This window comes from Crocodylus siamensis, chromosome 8 (assembly GCF_052110815.1).
Source record: "Crocodylus siamensis isolate JL-2025a chromosome 8, ASM5211081v1, whole genome shotgun sequence".
NCBI lineage: Eukaryota > Metazoa > Chordata > Crocodylia > Crocodylidae > Crocodylus > Crocodylus siamensis.
In genome coordinates this window covers 75,934,917-75,961,438 of record NC_143402.1, presented here as the reverse complement: position 1 = coordinate 75,961,438, position 26,522 = coordinate 75,934,917, and the positions used below count along the sequence as shown (strand labels likewise).

General features: G+C 46.7%; 1 protein-coding gene across 1 annotated transcript in view; it reads right to left on the bottom strand.

Annotated features, from left to right (window-relative positions):
• MAP2K6 (mitogen-activated protein kinase kinase 6) overlaps positions 1–26,431 on the bottom strand; it is a 72,213-nt gene extending 45,782 nt beyond the window's left edge. The window contains exon 1 of the mRNA XM_090059165.1: positions 26,269–26,431. Within this exon, the coding sequence (XP_089915291.1) occupies positions 26,269–26,284 (16 nt within the window). The 5' untranslated portion in view covers positions 26,285–26,431. The remainder of the gene's footprint in view (positions 1–26,268) is intronic.
• Positions 26,432–26,522: the final 91 nt, after the last annotated feature.

The following is a 26,522-nucleotide window of genomic DNA, read 5'->3' as shown; positions in this document are numbered from 1 at the left end:
GCCACTTCCCACAGATACGGCCCCTTGATTCCTTCAGGACCCCAAGGGACCATGTTTCTGGCTGTGGTCTGCATTGTGCAGGAGGCCAGAACAAGCTCTTTGCATTTCCACCGAGCTATGACAATTGGCACAAGTGAAGCATTTAGCCCAGTGGCATCAGGAACACTCACTTTAAACCACCACTCACCTCTAGGCTCTTTAACGATGGGGACCATGGGGATTTTGTGTTTCAATAGTGCCGTCTTTGCAGTTGCTTAAATAACGGCAACATCAGGATGCAACAGGGCCCCATAGCTAGAACAGAGCAGGAGGAAAAGCATTCTCATTTCTCCATATGATTTCAGTCCGGGGGTGTGCATTTTAAGGCCTGCCACAGAAAAGGGAAGTGAAAGCGCTGGCATTTGACTGAGCAAACGTGGGGAAAATAATGGACAAAACTCTCTGAGTTTCCGAGACCCTTCGAAGTGCTTTCGAATGCAAGCACTTTCAAAATCCAATTAAAGCTTCCATCAAAGTATAGGTGAAGAGATGAAGTGAAAGTTTTATTTTATTTGTGTCCCCACAATGCAATTAAGGAGCTCTCTCCTTAGCCTCAGTGAGAAATAAAGGCAGCCAAGTGCCAGTACCTGTCTGCTCCTTTATTAGAGTCGGAATGAAAAAGCATTTCTATTGCTCATGGCAGGCCAAAGGGTGCATTACCAAAGCCCCAAACACGATAGAGCTATGATGCTCGATAACAATATCAGAAGCTTTTTGCAGCCACCCACTTCTGCTCACAGGAGTCCTCCACGGCCGGAGAGCTGCAACCCACTCTGCCCTAATGGCTCGTTTCCTAATTCGACCCAGGAGTCGACCAAATGTCATGCTGTAGATGGGTCAGGGCTGCATCAAATATGGACCCCCTTTTAAATCAGCGCTCAGGGCTGGTGCCTGCTCGCACACCCCTAGCTGCATTACTGAAGATGCTTTACACAACACGCACTTGATTTTCTTTGCATACAGGAAGAAACTATCCCAGCCAAGGAGCATCACTCCCACTGCAAGCGTGTCCATACTAGAGGATACATACTACTTCACGAGTACAATTAGACCATCGTGGCCAACGTGGCAGTGGGAGGAAAGCCCCTAGGACGGCAGCGGACCTGCAGCACAGTGTCGTGCAAACAGCAACCCACTTCCCTGGACATAAGCCAAGCAACGCAACCCAAAGGGCGTAGGGAAGAAATGCCAGAGGCAGGTCAGATGGGAGCAGCTGGATATTATGGTGAGGAGTGTGGTACAGGACCCATATACATTAAAAGAGACTGCTTCAAAGGGGGCAGTGAAGGGGTTTCTTGCACATCCTTTATCTGTGCATTCGCTCGTGCTTGTTTGCAAGGACTCCTTGGAAACGGTCTCCCTAACAACTCACTGCAGCGCTGCTCACAAGAGAGAGGGAGGGACTGCTGCTCCGGGGCTACCGAAGCACTGCCAGGAAATGCTGAGCATCTCCATCCAACGTGGCTACCCCAGCACAGGCTGGCTCGTCCTCGACGGGCCAGCCCGCACCTCTGCATCACGCTCCTAAGCATCGCGTCCTGGCAGAGAACCACAGCGCTGCGTGACGCGCATGAACCGATCCCCTTTGGGGGGGTTTCTTACAGGGAACAACATTAAGACACTGGGGAGCGAAAGCAGGACGGGCAGGAATGGGATGGCTTTTGCTCTTCAAGGAGACGCCTGCATTTGCTCTGTTTCTAGCCTGTTGGTTGTACTCTTGCCGGTGCAACACCGCACGGAAGAGCGGCTGGGTCTAGCGAGCATCATTCTCTGTTGTGCCAGAGAAGAGGGAGAGGTCAGGCTTTTCCTCCGCTCACTCCTTAAAACAGTTCCTTGGCTGGCACAAGTCGGGGGCGATCCACCACCTGCCGCTGGCCCGAATGCATCCCTCTCTCTTGCACGCTGAACAGACAAAACTCCCCCCCGTTTCAAGGGATTTGCTCTACCCCTAAATCCGTGGGAGTTTATCATAGAGAAGAAGACACCCCCGTGGACTTGGGTGCTCACGGCCAAAGCGGGCAGAGGCAGCGCTCAACCTGCACGTCTTTCTGCAAGGCAACAGACACCCGAAGTCGGATCCTTGCACCGCTCCAATTCGGCACGCTCCTGATGGTAAGGGGCAAGACCCGCGTCCTCTGGGCTGGGAAGCAGCTCTTCCAGTGACTACGTGCTGGTACCCGCTGCCTGTTTGGCTATACCGTTCATAGCTGCATTGTATAACCAAAGGTTACGTGAGTTTGCTGCTGCTGACTCCAGAGGTTGCAGTGCCAGAAGATCTAGCTGTGCAGACAGCTGCCCCTCAGGGGTTTAATTGTCACCAGCTTTTGCTGCTCCTATGACTCAGTCCTGCAACCTATAATAAACCCTGCTCCGGAGAGGCCCCACACCAAAATAGCAGGGGTGTTGCAAGGCATGACTGAGGTGCACCGAATGAACTGTGTGGGCAGGTCTGCTCTGATCCGGCCAGTTCGGTTTGCATCTCAGGGCTTGTCTCCATTTTTTTTTTAAAGTTTGCCATAAGGCATGTGCAGCAGCTATCTGCAGGTAAAAGCACAAGACAGACAAAGCACGCCGATGGAAGTGAGAGGCAAACTCCCCGAGGTCAGCCCTAAGCACCGCTGCTGATTTACACTGGTATCAGGCAGAGAATCCAGCCCTTTTTATACATCACTAGATTATTCAAAACCCGCCGACTTTAAGTCCTGAGATTTTTTTTTTCAAGGTTATTTGCAAAAACTCACAGCGAGTCAGGGCTGTCTTGGAATTATCCTCCTTAATCAAACCTAAAGGAACCAAAAAAACAAAAGCACTTTGGGGAAAAAAAGAATAAACAAGCCCTAGGATGGTGGGCAGGGAAAGTTTCGTGAAAGGTGTAACAGCCACAAGCGCTTAATTTAGGGATGTTGAGGCCAAGCCACAGAGGCCCAGTTACCGAACAGGAGAGGAAGGACAGTGCAGTGGTTCGGCTTCTGCATTCATCGCCTCTCTCTGCTAAGTATGCAGGTAAATGCAAGAGGCTGGGCATCTATATACCCATAAAAAAGTCTGAACAGTGGGTCCAGGCACCTAACGATGATGAGTTTTGTCAGGCTGCATAGGACAAGAATGTCAGGATTGTCCTCTCCTCTCTTTTCAACACTTCAGACGGCACAAATGCAAACGACAGTGCGTTTTGCCATCTATTCCTGTCAAGAGTTACGTTATCTAGTTGCCTCTTTTCTTACTCAGGCACGTGATTGCAGACTATTTGCTATTCCTTCCCGTTTTAACATGATCAGCGTGAGCCTAAAACCTTGTTCTCATCTCTGTCATCAGGTGGCAGATACTTCCTGGAATATGAAAAGCATCAGGAAACTCCCGGCCTGCGTGTAAAAATGTCGCTTGCTCCCATGGTCTACACATTGATGCTACTATCCGCAGAGGCCGCGTCTCCACGTGATGCTACTGTGCAGTAACACTGCCGGGCGCTAACCGCAACACGACACTACTGCGCAGTAGTGTCAGAAAAAAACCATGCGGGGACAGTACTGCACAGTAGCACCAGTTACTGCACAGTCATGTAGTTCTTGCTTTGGACTTACCTGGGCTTTTGCAAGTACTAAATAACTGCGCAGTAAAAACTGTGCACTCTGCCGCTCGTGTAGATGCAGCCAGAGAGAATAATTCAACCTACTCTCATTTATAGCAGCATGAGCTCGGAGCCACTCCACGTACCTTGAAGAGGCTGTAGATATGCCCCGGTGTAACAGGGGGCAGAAAGGGGGTCTTGATACTATTAGGACTGACAACCACGTTTCCAAAGCACTTGCACACGCTCAGTTAAACTGAGGCACCACAAAGGTAACGGCAGAACTGTCCTCAGACTACATGCTGGCCCCCAAAAATTCTCAGGTATCTAACATGGATTTGGGGTAATCTCGGGGTAAATGTGTTGAGTGGCAGGGACATGCACAAACAGCACTTTGGCAAAGGAGGTCTGGAAAGCCTAGAAGTAATACGATGCTATGTACAGTCACGTGCCACAGACAGGAGGATTTGCAAAGGACTCCAGTAAATGATGGTCTGTCCCACCAACAGGAGCAGCATGCAGAAATGTCACCTAGACACAGCCATGCATTGGCCTCAACAGACTCTATGTCCTCCAAAGTCCATTTCTAAGTCAATTTCCTGATTTTGGCAAATCTCAGGTCGCATTTCTCCATAAACCCAGCAGATCTGTTGCAATCTCACATCCCAGATAATTGGGGGGGGACACTAGATACCTCTTATCTGTAGGCTAAGTTTTATTTTGGTTCCACGTTCAAAAGCGGTAACAAGCAATGCAAAGAGCCTCAGCCTGTCAGTCTGCTAGTTTTCGCCCCGGCTATTCACAAGAGCAAATATGAGCTGGAGCATGCATGCACTTGAGATGGGAAATCCTCGGCTGGGCTGCTACGAGATGCAGATGGGAAAAGGGGAAGCTGAGATGGCTTTGGACGTTCCCACTGTCCCCCAGTTTAAACGTGACAGCTCTGGAGTGGTAAGTTAGCTAAATAGAAAGCTTCTACCCATCAGAGGGAGGCTATGAAAAGGAGGACCAAGAGCAAACAACCTGACCAGCTTTCAGATGGTGCTTGATACATTTATAAAGGGGATTAGACGACACGGTTGCCTGCACCATCACCTGGGAGGTCCCTCCCAACCTCACATCAGGTGCGGCAACTCAGGGCTACTCTGAGTTTACCATAAGCTTGGAAAAGTTCCTTGCCTTATCCCCCTTAATAAAGTCTCGCCCATGATTTGAGCGATTGGCAATTTGTGTAACGCCCAGCCCTATACACAACACGCTCCCTTACCCCAGCGCTCCTCGTGGAGGCTCTGGGCTTGCACAGAATATCCCAGTGTTTGGAAATGGGGATCTGGGATAACCTTTACATGGCACCATCCTCCTTAGCGAGCATGAGCCCAACCAGGGTGAAGACCCTGGACCCAGCTTTGTTTCACCCTACGTGGTGATTCCCCACCATCTCTTTGCATTCCCTACACTCAGGGTTTTCCAACACTACGGTGTTTTAATCACAGGCCTATAGGCTTGATGGTGCCATCGATGCCACTTGGACCCAGTTTGTCTCTCCGAATGCATCTACACATCTCATTTCGCTCAAAAACAACACCGCGAACAAAAAGAGAAGCAATGCGAGGCTTCGCATGCTCATTTCAGCCACTAAATGAAGCAGCTGAAAGCAAGACATCTTGGCTGCAGCGAAGCCAGCGGGAGTTTTGCCAGCGGTTTCAACAGAGCCAGAATTTCCTCCTGCTCTTAATAGCAGCCAGCTTCATTTGATACACAGATCTCACATTGAGGTAATCCACTGAGGAAGCGCGGTCAGAGCCGGGCGAACCGGAGGGGTTTTGCTTCTGGAAGATTTGTGCAGACCTTTCCTCTGGCTTCAGTCCACGAGGACTTGTGAGCACGCATCACCCCGCGTTCCTGGTGGCAGGTGGATCACGCAAAGTAACGGCCAAGAAAATACTGATCTGTCTTCCAAATGCATCCCACGGATCTGCTACAGCTCTGAAGAAACAAGGAGCTCACCGATGATTTATTCACGTAACCCCCAAGCCTGGCCCAGGAGGCGCTGCTTGGCTGAACAGCCAGAGCGCACACGGCTCCGTCCACCCCAGAGGGGCAGAAGGAGCTTGGGGAAAGCAAGAGGAGGACACAGAGCCAAGGAAATCCAGGCAAATGGCTCAGACACAGAAAGGTGCTGGCGGCAAAGATGTGCCTGCTGCTCAGCTGTGCTGGTGCCAAGAGTGGGCTGGGATATGTGAACGGGAGACAGTTCCTGTGACAGGGAGGAAAGCCTGCCGCCTTTGTTCAGCCACTAGCCCACCCAGGTCCTCCTTTACCCGCTGCATTTAACACAAGGGGCTCTGACTCAGTTGTACTCCAGGTATTGCCACAGAGTAGGTGCACCTACATGTGCAATTAAGGCAAAGCAATGAAATCTGGTGCGGTATGAGCCGCAGTATACTGCGACCAGGTGCAGTGTCTACACGTGAGCCCAGGACAGCAGCACTTTGAGCCAGAGCGGAGCAACCTCAGGCTGGCAGGAGGCTCAGGGGGTCACACCCAGGCTCCGGGCAGGCAGCCGAGGGGCTGGATGGGGCACGACAATGCTGAGCATGCAGAGCCATATGCCTAGGTGGCGGGCAGGAGTCTAACCCCCTGCTGCCTAGGCTGACCAGGTGCAATTTCCATGCCAGGTCAGTGTCTAAACGCACGTATCAGCGCAGTAAACGACCCCGCCATAAAATAGTACGGTCCCTAACAGTACTACCTTACAGCAGAGTTAGCTTTCTGTGCCTTAATACCAGCACACATGTAGATGGTGTTGCAACCCAGTAGATGTACCCAGTAAGTGTTGCAATTATTCCAGTGTGAGTTTTGCATGCATGGAGCCTTCAAGATAGGGCCTGAGGTTATTTAATTGTACTAAGTCTTATGCCACTTTAGGCATGCCGGTTAGAGTGGTTAGTGTCTCGCTGCGGCTCCAGAGGTGGGAGTTGGACCCCTGTCATTTCAGCTGTAAATGGGTCATTTGGGCTGTGGAATCAAAGGTGGCTGGTTGCGATGCTGACCACATCCCTCCTCTGTGTCCCCATGTCAAGGTTCAAGGCAGCTAATACTTCTGCTACTACAGTGATTCTCAGCTAGCGACCTCGAGATCCTTTCAAGGGTGCAGCAGGGTGCCATGCAACATTAGCACTGTTAGGTGTGCAAACACAATTCACAAGATAAACCCAGAGATTTCAACTAGGATTCCACCGTGTTAAATAACATTCTAACCTGTTGTGATCTGAATTCTCTGAAATAGAAAAACTGCCATATTATTTTTCTCTAGCCAGAAAATGAGTGAAAACTAAGAGCTGGCATCTTCCACGGGGTGCCTTGAGTTTAACAGGGGTGCCCCAAGTCTGAAAAGGTTGAGACCGGCATCACCTCTCAGCTGCATGGTGTGCACAGCCGCGCAAGTACCCGCATGCCGCGCTGCCAGGTGCGCCTGTACACGCCACGCCACTTAGAGGGGACACTGATTGAAAACCACTGCTCCAGTTAGCGGTATGTTGACCACAACGTGCAAAATCCTGAGATGCTCATGCCACATCTTTTGTCAGCTAACGGGAATGCTGCACAGGCCCAGCCCAGGAAGATCAGCTCTACCTTTTTTTCAAAGTTGTTCTGTTCTCCACACTATCGTTTTTACTTATTAGCTTAATTTGCATGTGTTGGGGGGGCTCAGTAGGTCGTCCCAGCCTCTTAGCTCTGGTACAAGACGCTGTCTGTGCCAACAACCTAAGCTCTTCCCTTTATGCACAAAGAAAAATGGCTTCTTCTCCACAAATTGTCAAAAGCCTTCAAATCCAGTTAATTTGTGCTTGCTCCGCATTATCCTCCAAGAGCCAAGTTTATCTCCGTGGTGTAAACTGACCTTCGCAAAGAGACACCAGCCATACGTTTGGTCCCAATCTCACAGGTGCAAAATGACACAGCGTTGGGTTTTTTTGGTCTGAAATGAGATGGTCTTTCCTGCTGTTCTCAGACAAATGCTCCAGTAGCTGTTAACCTACAGGATAATCATATAATTGCAGGCTGTGTTCAGGTTGGTGGATGCCCCTTAGCTGGTGCAGATGAAGCACTACGCCTTTGTATGGCACCGCTGGGTACCTCAATGCTGGTGGGTGGACATTGCCCTGGAAATCTCTGGTGTTGGAGTAGTTTTGCAATTCGAAGGCAAGTCTTCCACAATTGCCAAGCAAGCCTGTGATGAGCTGCTCCCTCCGATTTTTCACAGCAATGACAGGACTTGCTCCAGTCTATCACTTGACGAGCTAAAAGATGTCCTTGACCACAATAAGCACACAGGCTGTCATTCACCCAGACAAAGCTGCGCTTTACGCCCCGCTCGAGACGCGATCCGCTCGCCCTCGGGGCACCACTGACTTAATGCACAACGACAGATGGGAAGACTGAAGTGGCAAAGGGGGAAGGGGAGCTTCTTCTTTTCACATCTCTCCCAGTCTGCACTGATGCAGTGCTAATGATTTCTGGAAAAAAATGCTGAGGAGTAGGAAAAAGAGTGATGGTTTCCTCCATTTTTATCTCCCTGCAGTCAGCTCCAGGCTCTTCCACCCATCTGCCCGGGGACCGTGACAAGTCACGTTCCCTTCCACTCTTCTGTCTGCCCCGCGCATTTCTACTGTAACCTATTCAGGCGGTCTGCCAGTAGCGGGGAGGGCAAACCGGGCAACTGCCTGGGGCCCCACACTTTATCTATTAAAAAAAAAATTAATTACACTGAATATTTTTATTATCCATGCTGTGTTAAGATACTTTCATTGCAGTTTCACGGATAGGGCAAAGTGAAACTGAAATCAAAATCATCCGACCTGCTCATAGGTCATCACAATTAAGCCTCTAAGGGGCCCCAAATGACTCCCTTGCCCAGGACCCCAACATCCCTAAGGCCACCACTGAGTCTCCCCACTTTGCTCTCCCTCCAAGTGAACGTGCCGTATGTTCAACCTCTGTAGGGACTTTGTTCTCCTGGTAGTTTTACAATGGCGTCGAGAAGGGCTGGGTGGTGAGGTGGTGCCTCCACTAGCCTTTCGGTGCCTGGGAGCTCCAGCCAACGAGGTTTCATACTTGACTCCTACTGGGTCTGCGATGTACATCACAGCCTCCGCTCGAGAGAGGTTCGGCACGCGGGTTTACCTAGATGTGCTGCAGCGAACCTGGGGAAACAGCAGAGACATCGTCCAGACACCTCCCGCATTCATGCAGCGCTGATCACTCGTTCTCAGGGGCACTAAACTCACCCACATCAACGTGAATGAAGAAATGTATGTATTGAAAAAAATACAGATCTATATATATGCACGCCTGTATTGTACACACGCGGTAGAACAGCAGTTTCACAAGGCCTTTCCGCAAGCCCTCTTAACCTCTCTTATTATCCCAGTTATCTCTAGAAATAACACCAATAAAAATCCCGTGACACGAGCGGCGGGGGAGTAGCACGGCAGAATCCCGTAACACATAAATCAGGCCGGTATTTTCCTTCTGCCAAGGCCCGTTCGCAACACTGCCTTCTCATCCCAGAAACTGTTTTCTTTGCCGCTTATCTCAAATTAGGAAATCCACAGGAATGCCAAGCTGTGGAATCGGCTCCTCAAGAGGCCGCCAGCCCCTTTTTTGGAGGCATTCATTAGTAACCCTTCGTTTCGTGGCGGCTTTGTTTTCAAAACCTCGTGGCCAAAACCTTACTCATTCACCAGAGTTAAAAAACAGAGGTAAGACCTCCGAACTCGCCCCTTAGTACTGTGCACTGAACACCTGGAGGGGAGGAAAGCCACCGGGATTATTTCATTTTTAATTATCCTTTCTTCCTCCCTCCCCTATTTTTAAAGATGCCTTGCTGGAGACTGCCCAGGTGTTACCAGAGACCAGTTCTGGTCTATTATGCTGATGACAAGTATTGTCACTGGACCATTAACCTCATTATCCCTGGTGGAAAAAAGCAATACTCTCAGAGCTATGCCCTATGTGAATGTATAGAGCTTTCCAAATGTTAATCAATTAAGCTTTGCATCATCCCTGCTCCAGAGAGAAAGGCTTACGGCCTTTTGAACACACAAGCTGGATAATTTAACCAGATTTGCAAACTTATGGCAGTTCTGGCATCCAAATGAGAGTGCAGACGGCGCTCGGTAGAGCAATGCTGATTTACACTATTTGATTTGCAAATCCGGCCCCAGGAGATCTAACTCTTATTTCTTGCCGTGGAAAACTGGCCGTGCTGCGCGTCCCCGTCTGCAGCAAGAGACCTCCATAGGATATAGCGATCTGTCCTTCTTCAGCAGGGCTGTTCGGCTTGAAGGCACCTGCATATTTCTTTCTGCAGGTAGATGCTCCCTTCATTTCTCCGGCAGGACGGGGTCTGTGGTTCCCGTCCCAAGAGCCTGGGGGTGGCATCACGTGGACGCTTTGCAGTCTCCTTCCTCCAGTCGCTCCTTCTCACTTCACACCTACAGCCACGCTAACCTACCAGACCGCTCCGAACACCACAGCTGACTTTCTTCTGGTGACAGCACACCACTACAAGTCTGTTTGATAGCCTGCTTTGGAAGACGTTTTCCAGAAGGCAGCAAACCCTAAAAGGAGGAAGTTTGGATTTGGCGTGAATTCGCACACCGTTCCTGTTGCAGCCCTGGCCAGAGCTTGGATTTGTTTCTGAGTTTTTATGGGCTTCCAGCACGGCTTAAAAAACATCTCTTCTTGCTCTTAACTCACTATACAGGCTTATGCGGTAACGGGGCTGCGCTGATATCTAAGCCTTCTCAGCATTTCTCCATAGCTTACTCCACAGTAGTTGGCATGAAAACAGTCTGCTGAGTCCCAAAGGGGTGTCGGTTGTGTGTGTGCACGGTACATGCGCGTGCAACATGCTTCCTCCTCCCTACCGGGAAGCCCTGGTGCCCTTTGTTCGAGGCCAAAGTCTTGTTTCAGTTCTCAGGCTCTTATGCGTATGCAGTGAAGTTTTGTTCAACTGAGGTCTGAAAAATGCCTCCCCCACACCTTTTCCCTTAAAAGCACCTTTGCCATGATGTGGGCCCGCTGGCACAAATTCAGGGGCAAATCTGCAATGGGTGTTAATTGCCACGGCTCCCTGGCAGTCGTCATCTGCTAAGGATCAGCCGCTTGGTATGCTGGGCATATTGTCAAAGCCAGAAAAATCCAGCCCCGGCTGCAACGGGGAAAATAACTGCACTAAGCAGCTCAAGCACAGATTCCAGTCTGAATTTTACTCCTGGGTCTCGCAGGGCTGCAGCACGCAAAGCCGTGCACGGACACGCGGGGACAGCCAGGACCAGAGCAACGATGCAGGGTGTCTTGGGGCAGGGGATCCTAATGCTGTGGCTTGTTACCTCCCTCTCCGTTGCACACTCCCCCAGCCACGGCAGTAGCAACAAGGGATGTTCAAAAGCCAAAGGCTTTTTACTACTTTAGTGGCAGCACATCCAAGACGAGGAAATACAAACTGGAGTGGAAAATTGCAGCGACACAACAGGATGCTGCTGACTTCTTCGGCTTCCCATACTGTAAGGCCCTGTTCAGGAGCAGGTCCCTATCCAGGAAAGTGTCCATGCGCGCTCTTAAATCTCTACGTGACTTAAGACTGCAAGCGTTTCAGGCTTCTGAGTCAGGCCTTCAGCATATACTCTCATCAGCTAAGCTGGGTGGTATTTCAACTCTCTTTATCCTCTGCAAAAGCACCAGCCTTCTGCAAGAATATTACTGTGCCCATTACCTCCATGCACTGTACTCCTCTCCGCTTCCAAGTCAGGTTTAAGCTATTAAAACTCTTCATTTCCAAAATGAAGCCTGACCTTAGGACTTCATTCAGCAATGTATTCCCTGTTCTTCAAAGCACTTAGACACTTTATATTAAGGGTGTACTTAAGTGATGGGTTGAACAGGGATAGACTTAAGCACATGCTTGCAGGCTCTGCTGCACTGTGGTCTCATTCCCCGTAACATCTGTGAAAAGCACCATTTACTTGCATAGTTCGCTCAGGCTATTATTCTGCAAACATCTATTTTTATACCCAGAAGCAGTTCCCCAGGAGTCAACATGACATCTCACCCGCATAGAAAGGGGGAGATCTCCCTGTAGAAGCAGGGGATAAAAACATGACAGCAGAGCACATCAAAGTTGTCATCTCCCTTTGAATTTCCAGTTCATACATGTAGTACATCCCACTTCAGTGCCACTTTAACTGTCCTCCCGTCATATTTATTTGCATACGGTGCATGTAACCCCCTTTCAGGATGATAAGAGGAAGTGGAATGGGCATTACATAGCAATCCGATCTAGTTTTATTTCTGTTACCACGGGCTCAAGTCAGACACAGGGGTCTCGTTTTACTGAGAACAGATTTAACTGGTACAGCAGATTATAAACGTTGTGTTGGCAACTTATACTGCATTTGCAGCCATCTTTTACTGACAGCACACTCCAGAGAAACCCAGAATATTTACACTTGTTAAATACTATTCTGATTATGCTTAAGAGTACTTAAGAAAAAGAGATGGTTTATACCCTAAATGTCATTAATGTTTATCCTTAGAATGCCAGGAACTTCGTATTCTGAATATTTTTTCCCCATAACAAACTTTTTATAATTAAACCTTTTTCCTTCTTGCACCGAGCAGAAGTTTCATTGCAAGCAAAAGTGCAGCACGCAAACCGCAGTGTATATGGCATTTTCATGATATTCCCTTGGAAGCAAATATCACCTTGGGATGCAAAAAAACAAAAACAAAAATCAGTGATGCAAAAACATCGTTGTGAACCCCCCCATGGAAACATTTCCCCTCTTCCAAGTATTACAGTCCCATCAGGCTGTTCTTCACTGTCCTTAAAGTGGCATGGTGTCAAATGGAAAGTTATTTTAGAACCACTTGCCCTTTTTTTTTTTTTTAATTGCAAATAATACCTGTGAGCATTGCAAAATGAAATCCTAAACAATTAAATTTTTGAGATGGGGCTGTTTATGTTTGGCTTCAGGTACCAGCGGGAGTCTGGTGAGATCTCAGTCTGTGTGTGCTCGGGTAACACCGCAGTGCTTGGCTTGCACTGGGCTGCAGGAAAATGCTTGTTTGCTGAAAAACATCCCACTGTGTCTTTTTTTAAAAAGGTTTCAGACATACGTGTCTATTAGCCTTACCTCCTCTAATACCTTTATTTTCTGGCCAATTTGCCCTCACCTGTTAAACATCCTTTTGCTTTTGATGAGTAATTTTTTTTTCTGCTAGCATTATCAGTAATGTTATTAAACTCTTCTGGGCGGCAGAGGTTGGGAGTTAACTTGTACTCCCTCTGCTGGCAATTCAACACAGCAAATTGGTATAGATTCCCCTTAAACAAGTGAGCATCATCATCTCTCACCCACAAACTAGCAGGTTTAAATGTAACAGCTCTGAAAACCAGAAGATAATCCTCAACACTCAGATTCCCAGTGCCCGGAGATTAACTACTGGACTACCGGTGATATGACAGCATCTAAAACAGGAAAATGATGCTGGGGGAAGAATGAACTGCTCTTGCTACATCTGCAACCCTAATATTTTTAGCCAGAATAATTGTTGTTAAAGCCAATCTGTTTGTGCTCTCCAGGAAACTACCCCGCAGCAAAGTGAAGGGGCAGAGCTGCTAGAGAGAGGGAAATGTGCTTAAAAAAAGGAGCCTGTCCTAGCAGGCACGCTTACATGCACGCACAACTTTACAAGCAGTCCCAATAAGCTCAAAATTACATGTAGAAACATTAGCAGGGTCAGGGCCACGGAAGACATCTTCTCAAGCCCTCCAAGAAAAACCCCTACAAATAATATTCTAGCCGATCTCAGTGAGAGGCTAAATCCTCTTCAGCCAAATCAAAGAAACCAGCATTCATGAGCACGAATTTCAATCATTGCCTGCTATCTACTAAACCTCTAGATTTACCCTGTAAGACACAAAAGTGCATATACTAAAGGGAGCTCTCCCCCTTTTCGCAGTTTTCAGCAGTTTTATTTTCAACTTGGAAAGAGCCTTTCGCCACAGGGTGCTCTAGTTCGACACTCTGCAGCTCTTCACCCCAGCCCCGCCAGGCCAGGTGGCTCCAATCTCACCGTCCCCAGAAATCCCCAGCCCTTTGCAATCACAAGTTGCAAGGCTCTCTCTGCATCCTTGCTACAATCTCTCTGGAGCTTCCTATGCAATGCTTGTGTTTTACTTCCGGTTGTAAAAAAAAAACCCCAAAAAACAAAAAAGATAAATCAATTATCCTTTTCTAAAGGGAAACAGTAAGTGGTATTTTAGGGGGGAAAAATAAGTGGTAAAAATGGATAACAGTAGCTGAGAAACAGAAAAGCAAGCAAGCGTGCCTACTACAGATTCAAGCAGATTACCACGTAAGGTAAGAGACAGCCTCTGTCCTGTAAACTCCTATATGTGCCCATCTCGAAGCATGACCATATCCCCACTGATTTCAACCTCACTAAGTCATATGCTTAAGAAATGCATATCCAGTGTAACCTCTGACTCTGCAACAGCAACCTCCAGCTCTATGCTTTTATGAAAGGTGGGGGAGAGGGTTGACTCCTTCACACAGGAGTCACAACACAGGTGACTCCTTCTCTCTGACTTGTCAAATTAAGGTTAAGATTTCCTCGGATGCTCTTCTGTTTGCCCTCTCCCCGCCAGGTGTAAAGGTTTCTCTCTAAAACAAGCTACTCTTAGGGAACACCTTTTACAGGAGAAAAATGCTGATCCTAAAAGAGATCTCCTACCGAGTGCTCCAAACTAGTGAGCGTATTCAGAAGCGCAGAGAATAAATACTCAAGGGCTCAAACAAAATACAGTTGTTTTTTTGCTCTCCTAATGCAAGATGATGTCCTTCCCCAATAGAAAGCTTCTGGCTTCCTGTTGGGAAAGTACCAAACCTTTTGAGCAAAATCACAGGCTGAGTTTCAAACGGCTCAGTAGTACAAGGGAAACTCCATTCATGCTAAAAGGACGAAAGCTTGCTATGCTGTTTAGTCCGTGTAGGTATTAGCTGAAGCGAATGCTCCTGTACCCCAAGGCTGCAAGATGCTCGCTTTGCATTCAGCCCCTTGCATGCCTGAGAAGTGGGAGAGAAGCACAAAATTTCCTATTTCTACATGGATGTGGTTCCCATTTCCTTAGTGTACCCAGGTCTCTGGTGCAACTCCTCACCTGGCATTATCCAGGGTTATTTGTGCATCTTCATGGGGCCGGGACCTTCTCTCTACAGGGTAATGTTGTAGCTTTGTCCAGCATACCTGTTGTGCCCTAAACCTGGTCCCTTGGAATTAATTCAGGACCTTTTAATAGGACTTTCTCGGTCTCACTGGTGCTGGGTACATTGTTGAGGGCCCTCAAAAGAAGTCGATTCTTTCATCCTTCCCAGAACAAATCTCTCAGAGGATCATTCTGTAATGTGGATTAAGTTTGCTTGGATTAAGTTTGCTTTTCCCTGCCCTTTTAGAAGATGCAATAGCTGCTCACACCAGGTTTCTTTGAAGATGCCTGTGCAAGCAGCAGTTTTGATGTACGTGGAGATGTTTCCTTTCAGATCTTATGCCTTGCTTTATTTCAGATCTTACTGAGATCTGGGAGGAGAATCCTAGCATGAAGCAAGTTGAAGAAAGACAGATATGCAGGGCCCTCCTAAAGCAGTACGTTACTCTGCCAACCATGTACTTTTTAGGTAACGGGGGCAGAAAAAAAATCTGTGGGCATGCTGGTGTCTCAAAACTTTTACTTTTGTTGTGGTTAAGTGGGGAAGTATTGAGGAATATAGCTCCAGATCAGTGTGCTGCTTCTACGAGAAGTGAATCTGCAAGACTGGCTTGTGGGCTCCAAGATGGTCTCTGCACATCTTAAATATCAAGTGTGTTCAGTTTTCCTAGTAAACTTTCCCGTGAGCCTTCTGTGAAATCTGGAACACCACAACCAGAAGGAAATACACTTCTACATCCTGCTGGCCACCAGACAACGTTGAGGTAAAAAGACTTGTTCAACCTTTCTCTGTGCCCAACCTGGACAAAACGAACTATTCCAAACAAGAGACTTTACCACACCTTCAGCTCGCCCGTGAAATACGAGTTTTCATTTCTACCTAGGAGAACTTTTTCCAATCTCTGCTCTCTCCTATGCCTGATGAAGGGCAAGAGTGCTTGAACACTTGCAAATAAATAAAATGATGTGTTTGCAAATATCTAGTTGGTCTAATAAAAGAGATCACCCCTTCCACAAGTTTTGATTGCTTTTCCCCCTTCGCTGTGCGCAGGCCTGAAAACGCCGTCTGCCATCTGACAATGCAAGTCGGTTCTTTCCTACTCGTCTCACTGCCGGAAGTCCCTGCAGAGCTTTTAGATGGAGGAGCATGGAGGGAGACCCACTGCTTGCAAACCATGCCTTGAATGACACTATTGGAGACCGGGGGTTGCACAAGTGGTACGGACTGGGCCTTCTACTGCGTGGGCCAAGCAATGAAGCATCTGAGCCGTGGCTGCAGAGGTGATGAGAACTGGACCCAATAAACCTATGTAACTGAAGGGGATGTGTATGAACAAGGAGGATACGACCTTCCTTGAAGCACAACCGCACTTTTAAACTACAGTCTAAGATGTAGCTGTCTTCCATTATTCTCCCAAAATTCATGTGCTGCTTAACTATAGCAGCTCCTGACATGGTGCAAGCCGCTCTTTCCCTGCTTCCACAGGCGTCGTCCCTCTCGGATGAGTCCTACATCTTGCAGCCGTTCTAGGTTTTTTTTTAAATTTATGCTGGGAGATTTTCATAATAATAATAAAGATGTCTAAGCAGCCAAACTTCCTCACCAGGGTTTCTGAAGCCCCTCAAACTTCCTGCCAGTTTCAAAGGAGACAGGATTACCTTCAAACCACACCACCTCTTTCTTTTTCAAAGAAAAGAAAAGTAGGACCTTCACCCGATTATAAAATCAAGGCCTTTGAGCAGTGCTCAGACGGTGCTAGTTTCTCATTGAGATTCCGTTTCAGGATGGGAGATTCCCAGGGTTGCCAGCCAATAAAAAGAAACAGCCAGGCCAGAAGGGCTGAGCTCATGTAAAAGGAGGTTTGGGGTTTGTTTCTTTTTATGCCTTGCTAGAAAAAACGACAAAATGGCTCCTCTGATCCCCTACAATTACTGGTCGCATTCTTGTGGCGCATGAGCCCTGCTCTTCTGGGCCAAATACTGAACGAGTCCTTGCTCCAAAGCACTTTCAACCTAGAAAAACTGATGTGGAGGGGGATGTTTCAGAGATTGGAAGGGACCTTGCAAGATCATGTTGTTGGAATTCACTTCTGTTCAGATAAGATACTCTTGTTGCTCACTTGCAGACCAGGGTCTGGCACGCTTATACTGGCTCTGACTGGATGAGACGTTAATGTGTGCCACTTCATTCTTTAATATTTTTATTTTTTTTAATGCACGTGAGTCCTCTTGGTCAGGTGGCTGGGTGTTCACTCTCATGTTCCCACATTAGCTACAGGTTTGTGCTGTTCAGTTCAGGAATGGAGCCGATGTCCAGACCAGCTCTTTCTTTAGAAATAACGCCAGTCGTGCAACCTGCTTCATCAGCCACTGCTCTGATAAGGACGGGAGGTATTGACTGCTGCTCAAGTGCAGCTGGTCCGCTGCGATGCTTCTTGGGCACACAGAAACCCTGCCCCAGCAGGATGACTTCTAGGCCTCTTGCTTTGATACAGCTTCAGTAAGGCCATGTATGCGGGGCACTGAAATCCTACTTTTTCTTTCAATAGGCAAGACTAAGTGAAAAGCATTAGTTTGATCTGAAGTATTTGTGTTCTGTTGGCCCCAGTCTTGCCCCTGGACCAGTGAAACCCTAGGTAGGAGGCAAACTTGATGGTGTTTGCTACTGAATTAGACTGAAAGGAGATTTGCATATCGTGTGAGACACTGGGATGGTAACTAGAAACTCTGGTATAAAAGGCAAATAAAGAAGGGGGCCTCAGTCCTATGTTGGACAACATTAATGGGCTCCCTAATGAATGTAGCCAGTAGGACCCAGCATTGAGTTGGAGCCTATTTGCACAACTGCAGGTGGGTGGGGAATGAATTTGTAAGATGAAAAAGGTGTTGAGGAAGGGCAGGGTGGAAACTTTGCATTCGCTCATGCCTGGCCATGGAGGAGTGCGGAGACTGACTCTGCAGCTGGGCTACCTGGAAGCATAATGTGATTAATCTAAAGCTTTCGTAAAGCACGTAACAAGTGAGCAGACCAAGTTTAGAGAAATCGAGTCAGGAGAGGGGCAAAAATATATTAAACTACTTCATAAGGAGGGTTTTTTAAATTATTTTAATGACTATTCCATTTATAGCTACCATTATCAAGCTCCCCATATTTCTGAGGGATGCTTCTTTTTTCCCTTTGACTTTTTGATCCTGTGACTTTTTTTCAATAAAAAAATGCAGGAGTGGTTAAAGGCTCCTTGTAGGATGGCTGATGTGGATCTGCTATACATCTAGAGCATAAATTCCACATTTAAGTCGGACAAGTTCTTTGGGTGAATCTCATATCTTTTATTAAACCAACTTCAATAGTTGGGGAAAAAAATTTTAGCATGTAATTACTAACGTTTAAGTTAGTAATTCACATGGAAGAACTGAGAGATGCAAAGGCTGATGCTCTAAGGTCATTCAGAATAAAATCCAGGGTGGGGGGATGTTTCCGTGTAACTGCATTTTTATATTCAGATCTGTGCTGCAGCATCAGCTCTGAAGTATCAACTGATGTAGCCATTATAAATAGTGTCCTATTTTCAGCAACTGTTGAAAGTAGAAATTCCCATAGCTGGTATTGGCTATCATTGCAGTATTTTGCACCCTCATTTCCATCACTTGGGTTTTTTTGCTTGCCTTATCCCAGCAAGTTTAGAGATGACAGCACCCTTGAACTTCAGCGGGGGAAGCCAACTTCTGCGCTCATCGTTATATTTACGAGCAAAGATCGTTTACTGTCTCACGCCAGTGAAACTGCCTCGCAAAACGGTACTCGTGGGGAAGGAAAAAGTGGTTTAGCATGATACTGTGGCTCTACTGGAAAGACCTTCCCCTCCTAACTTTGGAGGACATGCATTTTCTGTCTAGGAAATTTGGCCTACAAATAAAAATCTATTGGATCAAGTTTTGTTTTTCAAGGTTGCAGTTCCCTCCGTCTGTTCACAGGCTCAGAAGAGAGCTCTGTGTGGTCATCTAATATGAAATGCCCACTCTTTCCACCGAGGCCTCTGGGAAAAACAACTTTGACACCTTTTTTTATGAACTCTCTACCTTGAATTTGAACAGGCCCCCAAAATGCTGCCACTTCCATTGCTTCTACCCACACAGGTTTTCACACCATACTTGCATGCAAACTCAATCCCTTGCTTTGCTACAGTACAGGGATACCAGACTGATGACACTGGCACCGTTAGGAACCTCGTCTTCCTTTCCTGTACTTGCCGTCAGCCGCAAAATACGAGATGTGACAGCAAGAGTGTAATTTGCTGGGGTTTTAGTGAAGGCTGTTGACCATCTGGTTTGGACAACTATGAACTAAGGGAAACGACCGGGCAAAGAAATTATAGCTGAAAAGCATTTTTAGAACATCAAGATAAATGCCTCCCAGAACAGGTGGGATAAAATTGTAGCTAAGTACCCAGAATCGCGCTCTCGTTTGTTTGTTTTTAAGGGATTATTTAAATCAAACTACAAAAGAAGAGATCCTGGGTCCCTTCCACACTCATTTAGGATCTTCTGTCAAGGAAATTTTTCAGCTACACTTGTTGATGTGGACTGGGTAGGGAGGAGGAGATGGAAGCTAAAACCTCCTTAAATGTAACATTGAGATGATGTGTTATCACCTCTATTACTGCTGGGCACAATTTCTAATGTGGGTAAGTGCTGGCTCCTGGATCTGCTTTATTGCTAGCACTGCTCTTGCTGATAGTGCTGATCTTAAAATGTTCCCAGCCTGGCCTCCAAGGAAATGCTAAGCGGTTCTGCAGGTAACGAACCCTCCAGCGTTATAGCTCTGGCCACATTTAGGAATTAAGGGACTAGCTCTTTGCTTTATCCAGTCACCAGACCAGAGACTGTCTAAACATGTTACATAATCCTGGCGGAGTCAATGGTTAAGGTTTTAAACCCTGGCTCTCTGAAAACAAAGTTGTCTAGAAAAGTATGCGTGATCATCATAGTATCCAGCACCGAGGCTAGCAAGGCGGGCAAAAAATCAGGCTGCAATGCTAATTACAAGGCATGTTCTCCACCACTCCAGGCGGTCTGAATTATTTTTTCTACCCGCTGCCATCAAAAGTGCTAGCATCATTTTTGACCGGCTGCCTGCAGCAATTTCTAAGCCTGTGTCGTGCGTGTGCATTCCCTGCAAAACCGGAGCAAAGAAGAGGTGCTTCTCCCTTCCCCACACAAACAAGCACTGACGGCCCTGGGCTGTGGAAGCACAAAGGGAAATCAGGAAAAAGCAGCTGTGCCTCCCATTAAGTGTCTGGAAATGCCATGCTTGCAGTATGCGATCAGGTACCGCACAGAGGAAGAGACAGGAAACGGGTCAGGAAACGGGACAAAGACAGTTCAATGGGGTAACGGACAAAGGGGCGCTAAAATGAGGCCAGGCCCAGCTGCGGGCCAGCTGCATGTTAAAGAATTTATTTTAGCAGGCCTATCCTGTCCTTTGTAACTTGTTTTTCCTTTTTATATACTGTATTTTGAATTCTTTAATGATTCTTCTGATTCTTACCATTTTTTTTAATGCACCTTTTTAAGCAGGGATGAAACGGACTCATCCCAAAGTGATGCCAAACTATAAGGTAAAGGAAAGGGGGGACATTCCTTCCCCGCTCCTCTCCATTTCTCTCGGATGCCACTTGTCACCAAAGTACTTACAAACCTGACAAACGTGACTCCATATTTTTGATTTGTCGTTTTCAAGATACCTAGATCCCTTTTAACATCAATGAGTTTGACTAAATCAAATATTCTCCCCTCCTGCTTTTTTAATTGGAGGTGTATTATTTGCTTCCTGTCCTAAGTGGCTGAATTTTTTTTCCCCTGTGCACTATTAAACAGCTTCCTTGTTCTTCCCCTGGAAGGGGCTATATTTATTTCACGGATGAATGGAAGAGATTCATGGAACGTTTCTTGCCTCTCTCCCAAGGCAGCAGGTTTCATGCGATATAAGAATCGCCCCATCCAAGGAAGAGAGCTATTATACCAATCCTTTCCCACTGACTAATCAGTTCTATTATTAACATTATAATGACTTTAAAAAATGGAAATTGGTTTCCTTCCACCTGTGTGGACTGGCCTACTCAAAGAACCAGTAGTCTGAAAGCCAACTCATCCAGCTTAACCATGCTAGGTCTGTGCAGTGGACAACTAGCAACCCTTCAGCCCAAGGACAAAATGCAGTAAACTTTTCAATGTCCAACTCTCATTCCTACTACAGAAGCCAGCTGGCATCCAACTTCCCACTGCAGGCCTGAGAGGGGCAGGGGCACCGGCTGCAGCCCTTCAGAGGCTCTCCTTATCCCTGGTAGATGGCATACCAACAGCATCCTCTGCAGTCCCAAACTATGTGGGACCAAGCAAGGCTCATGAAGTGGCTCTTACAGCAGCAGATCTGACAGTAAGGCCAAAAGCTGGTCTATATAAAAACAGGTACAGTGCTGCTATAACTAACACAAAAGCATGGAAGAGAAAACTTAGTAACAGTCACTTCCATTTAGTCAGCTGTGCAAAACAGTCAAGTTGCATCAAGTGATTCCTTCAGTGTTCGTGTCTTTAACCTTCTGTTTTTCCAAAATGGCTAATTCTGATAGTCTGCAGAGAGAGGGCATCTCTTATAGGATTTTTAAAAAGATATTCATCCCTTGCCCCCCCCCTTAACACACAATGAGTTCTGGATACAATTCTGAATTAGAAAAATCAGCAACATCAGAAATAGTCCTATGCTTGGAAGAGAGCAGAGAGGACTGGATACTGTCCCTTTAAAACTGAACATTTTCTCACTCCCTGCAAAGAGCAGGATGCAGACCAATGTCTCAAAGTTGTAGCAAAGCAGGTTCAGTCTGGGTATCAGGAAACACTTCTTCACTGCTAGAAGCGGGGCAGCAGAACAGACACCAAGGGGAGCTGGGGAATCTCCATCACTGGAGGGGGTCAAGAAGAGCCAGGATAAGCACTGGTCAGGGATGGTTCAGGAGTAGTTATGCCAATATTCCCCCGTGGTTATTTCCCAGGCTGCTGGGCTTTAATCATTGCCACATGGGGCTGGGAAGGAATTTTCTTCCCCTCCCTGCTGCTATAGCAGGGTTGGTTTTTTTTAACCTTCCTCAATAGCACTGTGTTTGCTGCAGCCAAGGCTGGGGATGTGCCAGTGCTCCTGCTGGGACTTAAACCTGCAGATTCCCAGCTATTGGGTCTTGCCCCTCTGCTCAGGGTTAGACCTACAAGCCGCGCGGAGCCCGCTGGGTACGGTAGTGCCGGGTCCGTGGCGTGCTGCTGCCCTCAGAGGCTCCTTGCACAGCCTCAAGCAGGTGGCTTGCGCTGGAGCAGTTGCCACATTTGGGGTCGGGAAGGAATTTTATGGCCAGATTGGTATGGACACTGGGGTCCTACCTCCACAGCAGGGGGGCATGGCTCTCTCGTTGGGATTTTTTTTTTTTTTTTTTTAGTGTATTTTAGCATCCTTTGCAGAAGCAGGATGTTGGCCATTGTGGTGCCCCTGCTTTACCTATGGCAGGTTCAGGTACTGTGTCTCGCTGCGTCTGAGCGGCCTGCAGCTCGTCTAATAGGTTAGACAAGGGATGTGGGTAGGATGGGTTGAATAGGGATGAACCTGCCTCGGGAAGGAGAGGCTGGAATAAGCGATAACCTCTGGAGACCCCTTCCGGACCCTACTTTTCTATGATGCAATGAAGGAAAACTGCACTGAAAGAGGAGGATTCCTGCGAATATCTTCAAGTTGGCAACATTTGGCCAGCGAAGCAAATGTTGCTGGACTGACACTTCATTGACTGCACCAAGCTGTACTGTACCCTGCCTTTGCAAATTCTTGCCGAGCCAGAGACTACATAATGGGAGTACGATAAAAGCAAGAATTTCTGAAGTAGCACTGAGTAGGCAAACTAGATATTGCATAATTAGCTTGAATCTAGACAATGCTTAAAAGAGATTAATTTTATACCAGGCAAAACCTTTAAGGGTGCTAAATGTACTGAAATGAGAAACAAGCTGCTGTTTTTGTTTTGCATCTGTTCAGTCAATATTTACAGCTGAAAAACTAATGACGATGGTTATAGAAATATAATGTAGCCTTCTGAATACCAGTGGTGACTGATCAAAGTCCAGAAGTACATATGATAGCGGCTCACATGTGACTAGCTTCTCCTATTATCAGCATCAATTTTTTTTAACTGAGAAAAAAATACACTATATTCTGAAGAACACTAGAATAGGATTTAAGGACATACCTAAATATTGCTATTTACTTATCTGGTCTCACACAGTTGGTATGGTTTGGTACTATATGGCTGGTACCGTAATGATACTGTACGAAGATACCCTAAAGTGTCTACAAGACTTTTTTTTTTAATAAAAAGAGAAAGAAAATAAATGCTAACTTCCCAGACTTTTTTTTTAATAAAAAGAGAAAGAAAATAAATGCTAACTGATGAACTGGGAAGAGTGTTGGACATACCCAAGCTGTAAGACTGACGCAAACTTATAGCTCCTGATTTGCCAGGATTTAGCTAGTAATCTATGTAACATAGGATTTCCCTTTCTCCCATGCTATCCTATTACTCATGACAGCTATGTATAACAGAGTGAAACACTAATTCACATTCTTTTGCTGCTACATAGTCCTCAAAACTTGGTAATATACTGGAGTATTTTGCATTAATTACTTTGGAATTAACTGTGGAGGTACTGAAGGGATAGCTGGATTACAAGCTATTATGTCATATACTCCCCGCTTCATTTTTTTGATGGATTTTTTTGCTTTCAACCTAGTTATAGTCTCCTCAGTAACTAAGGGAAATAAGCAAGTGTTTGCAGCACGAAAATCCTGCTCTTCCTCACCTGCCACAAAGCCTTTGCATGCCAGCAGTGGAGTTCAGACCCTGGCTGCAAGTCTCACAAGTGATGGTTTGCAAGCATCCACCACCATTTATTTTTGGGGAACAAAAACTGGCTAAAACTGTTACTGTACTTTTTAGTGAACGGCATGAGCCTAACCAAGGATAGAGTTGCAGGAGATGTCCTGCCTATGCAGTTTTGAAGGAACAGAGGTATTTTATTTCCACTTATGTACAAATCTGCGGTCCCTAGAAGTACCCATCTTTCCGTTTAAAGCCAGGAGATTTATTTTTCTCGTTTTGGGTTAAGTTCATATCAGCCCCCTGAATAATCCCCGTTACAGTGTGTCATCTCTATTAAGAGAGGCACCATAAGCAAATCAAATGCCATCTGTCAACTTCTCAGAACAAATGGCCAGAAATGACTCGAAGGGGGATTCCAGATCTGCGCGGCAGGCTCTTCTCTGAAGTCTTACTGGGTAACTTCTTGCACACTACGTGAAATCTGGTGGGGGGTGCATTACCCCTGTCATTCCCGCTGAAGAATCAGGCAACTTTAAATGCAACTGTTTTTGGATTTGAGATGTGCTCATTTAAAATATTCTTGCAAGGAACCTACGTTTAAAGGCCCAATGATATTATGGAGCAGAGCACGGGAGGGGTGGAGGGAAAAAAAGGTCGCAAAAAGGAGCCCCTTCACCCAAACGGTGGTGTGAACGCCACCACGGTATCGAGCAGCGGTACCACTGCTGCGACTGGCAAAGAACTAGGCTGAAAGCAAAAATGATGGGCTGCTTTCCCTTTGCTAGGCGATCCTAATCTAGCACAGAGGTCTCTCTCTCTTTTTCCCAAGCATCTGGTCCTGCTTGATCTTTTTTTTCCATCTCCATAACTTTCTGGGAATGTCAGGAATGACTCCTCCCCTGTAACCACACGCACCCTCCTTCCAGCCCTCCCCGCAGAGCTGAAGATCAGCCTGGTGGAGGGTCCATCCTGTGGGGCATCCTCTTTCACGGTCCGCTCTATCAAACTATTTTGGCTCTTTCTGTTGGAAACTTTTACAATTTCCACTTGGCTGGACAAGACGACTGCAATAAAGAGACAACTCTTTACTTCTGTTACCCACATTTCTTTTTTCCCCCGTCGCTTGTAAGGGAGTGGGATTTGGAAGCCGCTCCATTAAAGGATGATCAGCTTACCCTTTCCCCATGTCCTTGCAGTGCGCAAAGTCTTAAGCGTATCGATTAGAGCAGTTTGTCCTGCAACCCAGTCAGAAAGTCTTAGGAGCACTTTCCCAAGTGACTGATGCAAGGCCCAGTCTCAGCATGATCTGAAGTAATGCAGCCCCCCCGGTCTACAGGAAGGCTGCAAAATGCAAGGACGAGCAGCTGCAACATGAAATCTAAAACTTGGAAGATGGCTCCAAAAAGCTGCATCTGCGCGCTCCTGGGACCCCCGTCACCGTGACATGCGTGCATCTATTTTCATAAAGAGCAGCTAGACCAACTCTGAACCGAAACATCTCCGGCTGCTCCTCCAAGGAACAGTGCATTCCCACAACATTTTTTTTTTAAAGTATTTTGCAAGTAAAACAACAACAACAATCTTTCCCAGCTTTCCTGCTTGGGACACAAGGCAGCAGAAGTGCATAATCAGAGATCCCAACCAGCACTCAGTGCACAATGCTTTAAAAAAAAAAAAAAAATCAATCACTGCCCCCAGCTTAGCAACCCCCCAGCCCTCTGCATGCAAACACACAAAGCCATTAAACCCACGTTTTTCAATGCAAACTAAAAAGCCAAGCCTTCCCTCTCCTGCTCTGGGCGATGTGCTGGTACAAACCACACTCGCTTTCCTCCGTGCAAAAGTTACAAATATTACCCGGAGGGGAGGGGGGTGGGAAACCGGTGGAAAATGATCTCAGTACTGGCACCAAAACAATACTTTCCCATGGAAACATAGGTATATATTTAATTCCTAGCAACTCCACTGCAGTTTCATCTTGCATCCTTTCTTTTTTTTTTTTTTTTTTGCATGTACTTCTGTTAAAAAGTTTTAGCTTTTGCTTCTGCACAAGGAGAAGCCACCCGCAGCCGAGATGCATTTGTGCCTATTCTGCAAATAATTCCCTCCCCTCCCCCTTGCATGCATATGCTCTTCGACACCCTTTATCTGTCCTGACTGTGCAAAAGGCAAAAAAGAAAGAGCTCGGTAATCCCAGCAGAAGAATGCAAATAACGTCAATGCACAGCTGAACTGCAAGCCCTGCCTTACAGGAACTGTGTGCGAGCGTGTCTGCAGGAGACAGAGACAGAGACAGAGAGAGAGGAGAGGGGGGAAAAAAAGGCACATACTAAACAGGAAATGCAACTGAGAGCAATTGAAAGCCTCAAACTTCACCATGCAATTGCATCCCGAAAATTGCATGCGTGCACCAGAGGCTGCATGCACGCCTGCTTGCATATTTTGCAAAGCGACCGAAGTAGGAGCCTTACCTCTCGCCTGAGACATGGTTTGGGTTTTTGGTTTTTTGTTTGTTTTTTTTTTTGCTTGGTTTTTTTTTTTTTGGCTTGGTTTTTTTTTCTTTTTCTTTTTTTTTTTTTGCTCCCCCTCCCTTGGCTTGGCTGGGGGAGGGGCAGCACAAAAGACTTTGCCTTGCCTCCCTTCTGGAGCTAGTTTTTTTTTTTTTTTTTTTTTTGCTTTTTTTTTTTTTTTGCAGCCAAGATGCAAACTGCAGGCGCTCAGTCTT